Raw genomic sequence first — 14,418 nt, forward strand, 5'->3', positions numbered from 1 at the left:
TGCAAGAATGGGAGGCTATATCCCAACAGCTGCTCGACCACCTGACCCAGAGTACGCCAACCCGTTGTGCGGCCAGTGTACAAGTGCATGGTGATCATATCCCATATTGATGTTGGGGTACATACGCAGGAAACAGTGGCGTTTTGTAGCGAAGTGTTTTGGGACGGTTTCCATAAATTTATCACCAATACCGTGGACTTAAAGGTCCATGTCATGCGAATTCCCTATGTGCCTATGCTATTAGCGCCAGTTTTGTGTAGCGCCATGTTGTGTGGCACCACATTCTGCAATTATTCTTAATTTATGAGCATGATTGTAGTACTGAATGCACACTCTGGTAAAGGTCTCTAACAACTATTTAGATAGTCCACTAATGATAAAAGTGTCCTTTTTCATTCCCTATTTAATGGTAAAAAGATTTCAAACAACATTTAATCTATTACATTTTAATGCACAGCACTAAAACTGCACAGTATTCACAATATTACTCATTGGTTTTGTAACTTAAAATACAGAATAGCTAACCATGTCTTTCAAATCAATGACCAATAGTCATATATGCACACCAAACAAACCCTAAATACTCATTATCTATCATATGTACACTAATATTTTTTAAGTAAATAAAAGAAAAATTATTAAAAAGGCAGCATTATTTTTATTCATGTAAGATACACGTCTACATTTTCTACTCTTGAATATTTCAATTAAATCATATATGTACACAAAATACAAATCTAAGATTACCAATTACATAACAAAAGTTATCTCAGTGTTCCATTCTTTTAAAAATTAGAGTAATTGATAAGTCAGACACATATGACATTCAAAAGTAATATTTAAGTAAAAAGGACATATTGGATAACTTCTACAAAATTATTTTGGCTGGAGAAGTATGTACTGCATGAAACAATGTATTAAAGCTAAGTTGTCACTTTGAAATTAACTGTTTCTTCTACTTTCTGCAGTTCATTTCTGTTTTCTTTTGCAGAGTTCCTCAAGGTATTTGACTGTGTTAATGAAGCCATGTCACATTGTTTCTCTGCCTGATCAGCAAATTCATCTGCAGATTTTATAAGGATGTCTATGCAGCATTGTAGATATTTTCTTTTCTTTTTAAACTGATTTTCATCAAGGTCATCTGCCCTATCTTCGTTACTTGTTTAGCATTTTCTGTATCTTTTACATCTTCAAAATATTGATTATAACAATGCTTTTCCATCAAAAAAGAGCTGCACAAATCTTTCTCGATAACAATTTTTGTTGCATCTCTGCATAAGCTGTTTATATGATCACTAGAAGAAACTGCAAAAATGTGGGAAATTAAGGAGATGGGACCTGGATAAACTGAAAGAACCAGAGGTTGTACAGAATTTCAGAGAGAGCATAAGGGAACAATTGACAGGAATACGGGAAAGAAATACAGTAGAAGAAGAATGGGTAGCTCTGAGGGATGTAGTAGTGAAGGCAGCAGAGGATAAAGTAGGTACAAAGACGAGGGCTGCTAGAAATCCTTGGGTAACAGAAGAAATATTGAATTTAATTGATGAAAGGAGAAAATATAAAAATGCAGTAAATGAAGCAGGCAAAAAGGAATACAAACGTCTCAAAAATGAGATCGACAGGAAGTGCAAAATGGCTAAACAGGGATGGCTAGAGGACAAATGTAAGGATGTAGAAGCTTATCTCACTAGGGGTAAGATAGATACTGCCTACAGGAAAATTAAAGAGACCTTTGGAGAGAAGAGAACCACGTGTATGAATATCAAGAGCTCAGATGGCAACCCAGTTCTAAGCAAAGAAGGGAAGGCAGAAAGGTGGAAGGAGTATATAGAAGGTTTATACAAGGGCGATGTACTTGAGGACAATATTATGGAAATAGAAGAGGATGTAGATGAAGACGAAATGGGAGATACGATACTGCGTGAAGAGTTTGACAGAGCACTGAAAGACCTGAGTCGAAACAAGGCCCCCGGAGTAGACAACATTCCATTGGAACTACTGACGGCCTTGGGTGAGCCAGTAATGACAAAACTCTACCAGCTGGTGAGCAAGATGTATGAGACAGGCGAAATACCCTCAGACTTCAAGAAGAATATAATAATTCCAATCCCCAAGAAAGCAGGTGCTGACAGATGTGAAAATTACCGTACTATCAGTTTAATAAGCCACGGCTGCAAAATACTAACGCGAATTCTTTACAGACGAATGGAAAAACTGGTAGATGCAGACCTCGGGGAAGATCAGTTTGGATTCCGTAGAAATGTTGGAACACGTGAGGCAATACTGACCTTACGACTTATCTTAGAAGAAAGATTAAGAAAAGGCAAACCTACGTTTCTAGCATTTGTGGACTTAGAGAAAGCTTTTGACAATGTTGACTGGAATACTCTTTTTCAAATTCTAAAGGTGGCAGGGGTAAAATACAGGGAGCGAAAGGCTATTTATAATTTATACAGAAACCAGATGGCAGTAATAAGAGTCGAGGGGCATGAAAGGGAAGCAGTGGTTGGGAAAGGAGTGAGACAGGGTTGTAGCCTCTCCCCGATGTTATTCAATCTGTATATTGAGCAAGCAGTAAAGGAAACAAAAGAAAAATTTGGAGTAGGTATTAAAATTCATGGAGACGAAGTAAAAACTTTGAGGTTCGCCGATGACATTGTAATTCTGTCAGAGACGGCAAAGGACTTGGAAGAGCAGTTGAACGGAATGGACAGTGTCTTGAAAGGAGGATATAAGATGAACATTAACAAAAGCAAAACGAGGATAATGGAATGTAGTCAAATTAAATCGGGTGATGCTGAGGGAATTAGATTAGGAAATGAGACACTTAAAGTAGTAAAGGAGTTTTGCTATTTAGGAAGTAAAATAACTGATGATGGTCGAAGTAGAGAGGATATAAAATGTAGACTGGCAATGGCAAGGAAAGCGTTTCTGAAGAAGAGAAACTTGTTAACATCGAATATAGATTTATGTATCAGGAAGTCCTTTCTGAAAGTATTTGTTTGGAGTGTAGCCATGTATGGAAGTGAAACATGGACGATAACTAGTTTGGACAAGAAGAGAATAGAAGCTTTCGAAATGTGGTGCTACAGAAGAATACTGAAGATAAGGTGGATAGATCACGTAACTAATGAGGAGGTATTGAATAGGATTGGGGAGAAGAGAAGTTTGTGGCACAACTTGACTAGAAGAAGGGATCGGTTGGTAGGACATGTTTTGAGGCATCAAGGGATCACAAATTTAGCATTGGAGGGCAGCGTGGAGGGTAAAAATCGTAGAGGGAGACCGAGAGATGAGTACACTAAGCAGATTCAGAAGGATATAGGTTGCAGTAGGTACTGGGAGATGAAGCAGCTTGCACAGGATAGAGTAGCATGGAGAGCTGCATCAAACCAGTCTCAGGACTGAAGACAACAACAACAACAACAATGATCACTAGGGATTCAGTCCTGAACTTATAACTAGTACAGATTTTACATCCCTATGCCCATCACAAAAACTTTTTAGGAGCATATAGTTCTTAATCAAGGTCAAGTTTTTTTTGTATGAAGATGATTCTTAGGGATACTAAATTCAACTTTTATCGAGTCAATTATAGTTAAATTATTTACCAGTTTAAGTTTCAAGAATATCTGCATTAATGCAAGACTAACCTTTTTAATATTTTCACTCATGTATGAGAGCGCAGTTTTACAAGTCTGGCATGTGTTACAGAAAAGCAGCATAATGTGTGCAATACTTGAAAAAGTGTTAAGATGAACTGGAAAAAAATCACCTTTTATACTATACTGAATATGTTGAAATGATTTGTCGGGTGGTTTCTCAGATTTCTCCCTCTCTACCCGCTTAAAATACGCTTACAGTGCGCGCGCACACACACACATACACACACATACACACACACACACACACACACACACACACACACACACAATTTATAACCAATGATGGGAAAAACATTTCTAAAGGAAGCTTGCCCCATTAATAGCACTTAAGACCTTTCTCTTAGCTGGATAACATTTGAATAATTGGCAAATCATTTTTTAAAAATCAGCATTCTAGTCTAATGATTGAAATCCTTGTCTGAAAGCATTATGTATAATATGTAATGCACAGGTATCAATATTTATTAGCTGCTATTTATAGTCATTAAGAATGTGTTCCTCTATCAGTTTATGTAATTTTAAGTTGACATGTGGGCTGTCCATAGACAATTGTAACACATTTGCAAATGATACAGGTAAAACTTAACTTAGCAGGTTTCCAAACGTGTCAATTGCAATAGCACGGCCAAGGAAAACTGATATTCCAAAGGATGTTTTGATGTGGTAATTTATCCAAAACCTAACGTGAATGTCCATCTGCTTGATTAAATTTTGTGAATTCAGAGTTTCATCAGACAGAAGGACAATATTCTTTCCATTTAAATCTTTCAGCAGAATAATTTTAAAGTGTAGCATAAGTGTTTTTCTTTTCAGCACATTAAATGTTAGCAGCTACTGCACTGTCAGGAAACACAATTTTGAAGACTTAATGAATATCTTTATTTGATCAATATGAATTATGGCATCCGATAGTTCTCCACATCTAGAGTATTTCAGCATCAAACATGTCAGAGGACTCCAGATAATTCAGCATTTCCTTTCCCACTTATTTTCCATGTGGAACATCATCCTCTGTTGTATCTGATTGCTGGGAAGAAGTTACTGGCTTTGAAAGACATTTCAATGCATTTTTCTTTCAGACAACATTGCTTTTAAAGTTTCTTATAACCCATTTGTGGCTTCAGGCCCGATTCCCCCACACTGGCAAATGAAAAGTCTTCAGTACATGCAATGCATTATGCTCTATGTTTATCCGTGCCATATGCTAGAGGCCAATCCTTATACAATTTATCTTCCGGCCAGTTTAAATCGCAGACACATTTTCCATCCCAGTGGCAACTCATTTAAACTGGAAAAATATTCCTGAAAAAAAAATGAAAAAGAGATCTATCTATAAATAATAGCAGATAATATAATGTCAAATATGGGTCATTCTATATGAATATAACCAGTTTTTAAAAAGTTGTTGCGCCATGGTAGTGGAAATCTTTTTTCACAATAGATATCGAAAACTGCATTGTTCTTTCATAGATTATCATCAGAATTATGTCCACCTGCTTAGCTAGGTGGTAATATACTCCTCCCATGCATGTGGGCCCAAGTTTGATACGTTGCCAGGTTGAGATTTTCTCTGCTCAGGGACTGGGTGTTGTGTTGTCCTCATCATCATTTCATCCTCATCACCAGCACCCAAGTCACCAAATGTGGCGTTGACTGAAATAGACTTGCACTTGGTGGCCAAACTATGCCGGATGGGGTCTCCCAACCAGCAATGCCATATGCTCATTTCATTTTTTTTTTATCAGAATTATATGGCATTACAATTTATTTATATAAAAATATTCAGGGACTGAGAGTAAAAAATAAAATAAAATAAATGAGATCTCTAAATGTTTTTAAATGTGAGCCAAGACAAATAAAATAATTAATATTAATATTACAGGAATAATGATCTGACATGAGGTCACACACTAAGCTTAAAATAATACATTTTAGAAGAAGCATTCAATAAAGATTAGCAACTTAATGAGATTTTGTGCTTTTATCAAAAATATAATAGAAAAAATATACTTACCAGTGAAAAAATAACTAAGCAACAGATCTTGTTCTTGGCAGCAAAACACTTGGAAAGAGGAATTGTATCAGCAGAAAGATGGCAGGGGAAATAATAGAAGAACAAATCAACACTGCTAACCAGTGTTTCCCATACGAAATTTCATACACCCTCGAGTTTAGAATTATGGAGCGCCATCTATTGACAGAATATGTAACTTATGTAAAGCTTCCAAGCTTTCAAAATACCTGAGTTCTGGGTAATTACCTGCAATCTGGCAACAGTCCCACTAAAGACTTTTCAGAGCTTCACAACATAGGGAGAAGCGGGGAAGGGAGTCTCTCAAAGAAATGTCTTTCTCTTCTGGCTGTAGACGGCTAAGTATAGTTATTACGGTGATCTGAGGCAATCACCCCTGTGCTTGAGCTGAACGACATGCTAAGGGCATTGTCATTAGTTCTGCAACCACAATACACTGAAACAAAATTTCACAGTGACAATATGTGGGTTTGTAGTAGTGCTATTTTTGCATAATGATAATGTAAGGAATTTCAAACACTCCTTGGAATTTTTTCACAACTATGGTGTTCTAAGGAGTATAAACAATTTGTATGCACCCTACAGGATTGACTTTATTATGATTAGAGTAAATAAACAGTCATAAGAATACTACCTACAAAACAAATTGAAAATATTTATCTGGAACTGGAAACATGGTCCATAGTGCACAGATACTTCATTTCAGCGAGCCCTATAGTAACTGATTACTGCATGTGTGTTAGATGTTGCAGAACAAGGACACCTTGAGTAATAACTGCAACATCAGGCAAAAGTGAGAACCTGAAATACTATCCCCCTCCCCTTTCCCACAAACATACGAATGCTATATTTCAAAAGGATAAAGTCTGGCTACTTCTAATGAGGAACATGCAGTATGCCATCATAAGAAGACAGATAGAACTACTTCCTGAGCTTTCACATTCTGCTGGTTATCACTTTGTTGCAGAGTAACCACAAGTGATGTAAGGAACTTGCCAGAAAGAGAATTCCCACAAATATATTTCACATCCTCTCTGTCTCCACATCAATTGTACTGAGGTTCTTGTTCTAGAATGTGGGATAAGTCAATATTATACACAATTTCCAGATGAAATGATGACATGGTGGCACGTGAATGACAAATAGAGATTTCATACAACTCAGTAAGTATTTTGTGTACTTTACACATCATACAAATATATGGACCATATATTTCAAGTTTGTTTGACAAATAAATTATTACAGTAAAACTTTAAAGCAGTGCAAATATACAGCAATGTTATTGCTTTTTGTTGAAGTTCATATCTCAATAATAATGGGTGCTGTACCCCAAGGTAACACACCTGCAATGACAACTACTCTGCAACACAGCTGTGATCAACAGACTGCTTTTGCCACAGAACCACAGGCTCTACAATGCTGGCCAATAGGCACGGCATACCATCACGACACAGGCTGGATTGTATATAAACACACTGACTGACCAAAATACACTGCCTGTGCTTAACCTTTTGCTGGGCACATTGGAAAAGACACACAAATTGGCACTTAGGGGCTTTCAAGAACCTAGTTCATTTTACTGGGTTTTGTCAAAACTTTTTGTTTTAACAATCACATTGTTATATTCTACACTGCTTTTATTATTAGTGGATAATATGCATCAAATGAAAATTTGTGTTTTATATTGTATGGTAGTAAATCAACATTATATATTTTGCAACATTATGTGTGAAATGTGGATATGGCAAAGAGTGGAGAAGATCAGCTGGACTGATAAAGTCAGGAATGAAGGAGAGCTGAGGAGAACTGGAGAAAAACAGAGGATGCTTCTGACGGTGAAGAACAGGAAACTAAACTGGATAGGCCACAATCGAAGAAGATATTGCCATCCAGTAGAGCAATTGAAGGAACTGTTCCAGGAAAAAGAGGGAAGGGCAAAGAAGGTTCCAGATGCTGGATGATGTCAGCAGGCCACAAGGATGGTACTAAATAATGAAGAGGAATGCAGAAGACAGAAGCATGGAGGGCTATGAAGTCAAAACCTGTTGCAAGGCAGACAACCCAGTGATGATAATGTTTACAAATGCTTTTTGTTACAATAGCTTATTTTTGCTACTTACATGCTGTTACTATTGTTACTTATTTAAAATTTTCAAGATATGATTACCATTTTAGGAGAATTGAAACATTCTTACTTCACAGTTTTTGTTACATCTGCAGTGATTGTAAAAAAAATAGAAAAGAAACATTTCAACAAAATGAAATACCTATTAAATGAAATACTTATTCTAGTTCTACTGTGTTTAGAAAACGTCACGTAGCACAACATACTTACTCATTTTTATCAGACTCTAAGCACATCACAATCTAGCTCGAATGGAAACTGCAAACAAATTTTCCATGCTTGTCAAAAATTGCTTTAATTTTTTTTTTCTTTTTTATTGTCTAGATTACTTGAACGCAAAGAGCACCTTTGTCTTTTGTTAGTGGATTAGTGATTTACAGGTTCACTGTGCCCTTTGGGCTCTTAGTCATATCCAAGGGCAAGAAGACAACTTTTTGCTCCCTTATAAAGGAACCTCCGATCAAGTAGTCTTCTGTCAGTGTAAGGATGCACTGTCATCCTGCATGAGCTGTCATCCTAACTGCTGAAAACTGTTGCCTCTTCTGATTTAAACGCAGCCTTTGTGGGTGATGATACTACTATATAACCATTGGTGTGATACCAGTAATGTCAACCATATTGTGCAACAGAACAAGAGGCCAATGCTTGTTGTTGTATTTCACATTGTAAGTGCCCAAAAATTGATCCATGGTGTCAACAACCCCTTGTGCTGACTGTAATGCTTTATTACTTCTTGCTTATTTGCATCACCAATTACAGTTCTTGATGAGTGAGGGGAGGAGACAAGCACAGTATAACTGCTGATGAATTCTTTAGTAGACATGATACTAGTGATAAGCAATCAGAAAATTCAAAAAAAGATTAATTTACTTCTCTTGAATGATGTGGCTGCATCTTCTTAGGCACTTATGTCTTCTTTTCCCTTACAGTTCCAAAATAGATGATTTTCACTGCCAGTCATTCCCTTACCACTGATATGCTACTGAAAAAATTGACAACTACAAATATGACTGCACTTTCTGAATCATTTTGTGATTGGATGTTTTATGACTCTGGAACCCTGAATTACTTCTCTTTGGCCATGTTGTTTATCCAAGCATATCTGTTCATTTAATGGAAGTGTATTTCTGGCATCACAAGCCTACCATATTTAGCAGGTTTGCTTTTCATGTATTGTTGAAATGGGCATTTCCTTCTACACTGCTGGCCATTAAAATTTCTACACCAAGAAGAGATGCAGATGATAAACATGTATTCATTGGACAAATATATTATAGTAGAACTGACATGTGACTACAGTTTCAAGCAATTTGGGTGCATAGATCCTGAGAAATCAGTACCCAGAACAACCACCTCTGGCCGTAATAATGGCCTTGATACGCCTGGGCATTAAGTCAAACAGAGTTTGAATGGTGTCTACAGGGACAGCTGCCCATGCAGCTTCAACACGATACCACAGTTCATCAAGAGTAGTGCCCGGTGTATTATGACGAGCCAGGTGCTCGGCCACCATTGACCAGACGTTTTCAATTGGTGAGAGATCTGGAGAATGTCCTGTCCAGGGCAGCAGTTGAACATTTTCTGTATCCAGAAAGGTCCGTACAGGACCTGCAACATGTGGTCGTGCATTATCCAGCTGAAATGTAGGGTTTCGCAGGGATCGAATGAAGGGTATAGCCACGGGTTGTAACACATCTGAAATGTATCGTCCATTGTTCAAAGTGCCGTCAATGCGAACAAGAGGTGACCGAGACATGTAACTAATGGCACCCCATACCATCACGCCAGGTGATACGCCAGCATGGCGATGACGAATACACGCTTCCAATGTGCGTTCACCACAATGTCACCAAACACGGATGCGACCATCATGATGCTGTAAACAGAACCTGGATTTATCCGAAAAAATGACGTTTTGCCATTCGTGCACCCAGTTTTGTCACCATTGCAGGCACTCCTGTCTGTGATGCAGCGTCAAGGGTACCCGCAGCCATAGTCTCCGAGCGATCTGATAATCCACACTGCTGCAAACGACATCGAACTGTTCATGCAGATGGTTGTTGTCTTGCAAACGTCCCCATCTGTTGACTCAGGGATCTAGACGTGGCTGCACGATCCGTTACAGCCATGCGGATAAGATGCCTGTCATCTTGACTGCTAGTGATACGAGGCCATTGGGATCCAGCACAGCATTCCGTATTACCCTGCTGAACCCACCGATTTCATATTCTGGTAACAGTCATTGGATCTCGACCAACGCAAGCAGCAATGTTGCGATACGACAAACCACAATCATGATAGGCTATAGTCCGACCTTTACCAAAGTCGGAAACATGATGGCACGTATTTCTCCTCCTTACACAAGGCATCACAATAACGTTTCACCAGGCAACACCGGTCAACTGCTGTTTTTGTATGAGAAATCGGTTGGAAACTTTCCTTATGTCAGCACATTGTAGGCGTCGCCATTGGTGCCAACCTTGTGTGAATGCTCTGAAAAGCTAATCATTTGCATATCATGGCATCTTCTTCCTGTCAGTTAAATTTTGCGTCTGTAGCATGTCACCTTTGTGGTGTAGCAATTTTAATGGCCAGTAGTGTAAATGCAACACTCTGTTTGTCAACAGTTATGTCAAAGTCTGGACAGAATATGGAAGAAAGCCATTAAATGAACATCCCAAATGTTTCCAAATGGAGCTGATTTATCATTAATCCTATGATCAGCCCTTGTTTCCAATTTGTCATATCTGAGAAAACATGTGGTAACTTTAAATCTTTTTAGGCACACTGTTGCCCTGAAAACTGGCCTATCATGTTCCTCATTCCACTGTTCACTCACATCCTCCCGGTCTGATCTGTAAGCTCTAGAAGATATAAGCAAAAAACTGCAGGCATTTACTTCTTTTCAATCTAGTACCTTCCACACCTTAGGTGTACTGCATGGGCTGTTCAAAAAGTATCCAGTTTTTATTTATAAAATCAATATTTATTGTGGTACACTTGTTTGACACTAGTCATCTTCAAAGTAGTTTCCTTCAGCTTCTACACATCTCCCTCAATGCTGTTGCCACTGCTGGAAAGCCTCTTTTGGTGTAGTGCACAGCTGCTCCATCAAATTATGCATAATGTCTTCCTTGTTCTGAAATCTGGTCCCTTCCAGAGCCTTTTTCAGTTTAGGGAGAAACCAGAAGTCACTCAGTGTTAGGTTATGGGTGTAGAGAAGCTGACAACAGCCGTGTTGTGTTTGGCCAAAATCTCTGAATTAACTGAGAATTATGAACATCTGTATTATGATGGAGAAAGTGCCAATTGCCCGCCCACAAGTTCAGGCATTTTACTCCTTATTGACAATGGTACCTTCTGGGGCACACTTGTGATGGACCATGCTGCTAGAGTAAAAAAAAAAGAGAGAGAAGAAGAAGAAGAAGAAGAAGAAGCTGTCAGCATGACTTTCACATTGCTGCCTCACTTTTTTGGGTTCTCGGGGATTAGGGAGGCTTCCATTGCAATAACAGAAATTATGTTTTTGATTTGTACCCATAAACTCAGGACTCATCACCAGTGACCACTGTGTTGAGGAAGGTGGGATTATTGTTCACGGTATTCAGCACGCCCTGTATGGTCTTTGAATGAAGATGCTTTTGCTCAGTTGTATGCAACTTTGGTACAAATTTTGCTGAGTTCCTCCTGAGGTCCAAATGTTCCGTTCAAATGGACTGAATAGATCCAATACTAATTTTAACCTCATCTACAAATTTTCTGATTGTGATTCATCTGTCTTTCATCACCAGGGTCCTTATTTGATAAACAAACCTCATTTGTGGGTGTTGAGTGCCTACCTGAAAGTGCTTCACTCTTCACTGATGAGCAGTCATCTTTGAAGCAGTTGTGCCACTTCTTTATCTGTGTGGTACCATTGCCAAGCTTAAAACAAAATTTGATGCAACAATGTTGTTTCACTTTTCCTGACACTTACAAACTACACAAAATCCAATAACTTCCACTTACATGTGTTCACTGGTCAACAGATAGCCAGCAACTGGTTGTTTCCACAGTCATGAAAAAATTCAGGCATGCACACAACATATGCTTACAAACAGAGAGCACATGCACCTCAATACCATTGCTGGTTTCAGCAATAAAAGAAAGTCGTATACCTTTTGAACAGAGCTCATTTTAAGACATTCTTCATTCCACATGTAGATTCACCTAGCATCTTGTTTGTTTCCCCTTACCACAGCAGATATTATTTCTAGGACAATTAAAAGCTTTACAGCTTCTTTTATCAAACTAGATGGTGGCTTTTAGGACCAGGTTTATCCGAAATTATATTACAAGCTGGAGTTGTGCATTTACTTGGAGGCTCATTGCACCAAATCATTCAATTTTTTCCAGTGATATAATCTTTCATTGTGTTGCCAGTACTTACTATTGCTTCATCAGCACCGTGAATGACATCCTCTTCATTATCTTCCTTTTTCCTAACATTATTGAATTCCTTCTCTTCCTACCTGAGGGCAAGTATTCATAATCATCCAGATCAAAGATACTTTCATTATCCACATCAGCATTAGCCCACATCAGCCTCTTCACCATGAACAAATCTTCCACAGACTATAAACAAAAAATTAATGCTATATTTATTTCTAACCTAAGTATTAGACAATAGTTTTTCCTACAATTCCAACAATTCTCATAATTTATGACTTACTTAAGACATAGTGAACAGTCATTTTTTCTTTTTGTGAATTATATGTATATCAAAAACTGCAAGATCTGAATAAAATATTGAGCTTATCTGATGAAGTCAAACATCAACTACTTCCCTCACATCGACATTGCTGTCTGAAGCTTAACAAATGGGCAACCTTCATTGTTAATAAGTTTTGACAACTTCAGCCATTTTCTTGCAACATGGAATCGGTTAAACCAGCTAGGGTTGTTCAAGAGCCTGATTGTCCACTTTCGTTCATTCTTGAACTAAGTTATCATAAACTGAAGAAATGAATTAATGGTGTTTTTGCATAGTGGTCCTTTAGGTCATAGCTTGGAAAGAGATATCAGGGCCGATGAGCATGCGATTACAGTAAGTAATGAAGCACAAGTATGTAAGGGACATGGGACTCAAAAGACCCCACATGTGCAGCACAGGGTCAAGCATCTGCTGATCTCTTGTTTGACAAACACGAAAGAGTTATCTGTCCACCAGGTGTGTGCTTACGACAACACAAATTGCAAGGCTACTAAACAAGTTTTCTCATTAGTTCAGTTTGCTGAATCAGTGGAATCTACAACTTACGGAGTCCTGAGTTCTAGTTGCAGCTCGAATCTAGGATCTACTCAGCACAGCATCTTATCAGTTCCAACAATGGCACCAACCTAGGAGAATCACCACAACAAGCCACCAGCACTTGCAGCTGGAGGTATCACCACCACCGTTCTAGGCCTCACTTTGGCACTGTGTTTATGGAACAGTATATGCCAGTTGACTTTGATTTTGTGATTGTAACAAGTAACTACTGTCACAGACTGACATCCTGCTAGATATTTTACTATCCTCACTGATCATATAAACTTGTGATCTGTGAACACTAGATTCACTATCTTCTAAGTGAATGTTACATACACTCTCTGCATAGTCATTTCGCACAAAGACATTTTCAGAACTTTATTGCCAGTTCACCGCACAAATTCCAAGGGTACTAAGCAAGTTCTCTTTTTTCAGCAAGGCGACACAGAAGCAAGAAATGCTGGCACATCTACTACTTTCCATCCAGCACATTGGCAAGAACACGAGATTCTTCTGTAAACTTTGGCCCACCCAGGCATTACCCTACCCCCACACAAGAACAACATTACCTCCGCCATTCCAAGAATTCAGTAAGGAGATTAAGCCATGGCCAGTCTCCATCACAAGGGTGGAGCAATGTTTCACAGCCTCCACAATTTAAGGTGACACTACTATAAGATCTTTTCTTTTAGCGTGCTACAGTGCTGATGTATATTATTCTTCAAAGATTTAATCATACACACAATTAATATCAAGGAATGTCATTTCGAACTCTAGAGGATTTTCTGCCAGTCCTTCATCCTCTTAAACAAACACAAAGTCCAAAGTTCTGCAGCCATCACAGTACCAATATATGCCCTCTGGGCACAACAAATTTACAAAGCCCCATTACAATATGCCTACAAGCTTAAAACAATTTAATCCACCTGTGACACCATTTCTGGAAACCAGTACTTTCCAAGTGAGAGTATCTCATAACAATATTGATTCCTCTTATGTATAAATTACACATTGGATTACTGCACCCAATGCATGCACAAGCTCTTTGGTTTCCTTGGGTCTACTGAAGAACGGGATAAGACCTGTCAGCTTTGACCAATGAAGTCAGAATTTGCCAGAGATCATTTATTACAGAATTATAACAGCTGAGAGGAGTGTTCAGAAACAAAGGAACACAGGAGAGAAAAAATATGGTAGACATATATCAATGCCAGTGGTATTTTGACCTTAATGTTAAGGATATCGCTTATTTGTGTCCTAGCACTTCTGTGGAAAATAAAGGGGGGAAAAAAGTTATAGAAGT

General features: G+C 38.3%; 1 protein-coding gene across 3 annotated transcripts in view; it reads right to left on the reverse strand.

The window, feature by feature from the left end:
* Positions 1-3,437: 3,437 nt before the first annotated feature.
* LOC126281268 (N-acetylgalactosaminyltransferase 6) overlaps positions 3,438-14,418 on the reverse strand; it is a 217,584-nt gene continuing 206,603 nt past the window's right edge. The window contains exons 12-13 of one of the 3 annotated variants that reach the window (XM_049980088.1): positions 12,255-12,439; positions 4,884-4,970 (exon numbers count right to left, since the gene is read on the reverse strand). In XM_049980088.1, the coding sequence (XP_049836045.1) occupies position 4,970; positions 12,255-12,439 (186 nt within the window). In that variant the 3' untranslated portion in view covers positions 4,884-4,969. Of the gene's footprint in view, positions 4,971-5,673; positions 6,137-12,254; positions 12,440-14,418 lie in introns of those variants that run through there. The other 2 variants (XM_049980087.1, XM_049980091.1) reach the window with 2 other exon arrangements.

The sequence above is a fragment of the Schistocerca gregaria genome, chromosome 7 (assembly GCF_023897955.1).
Source record: "Schistocerca gregaria isolate iqSchGreg1 chromosome 7, iqSchGreg1.2, whole genome shotgun sequence".
NCBI classification, from domain to species: Eukaryota; Metazoa; Arthropoda; class Insecta; order Orthoptera; family Acrididae; genus Schistocerca; species Schistocerca gregaria.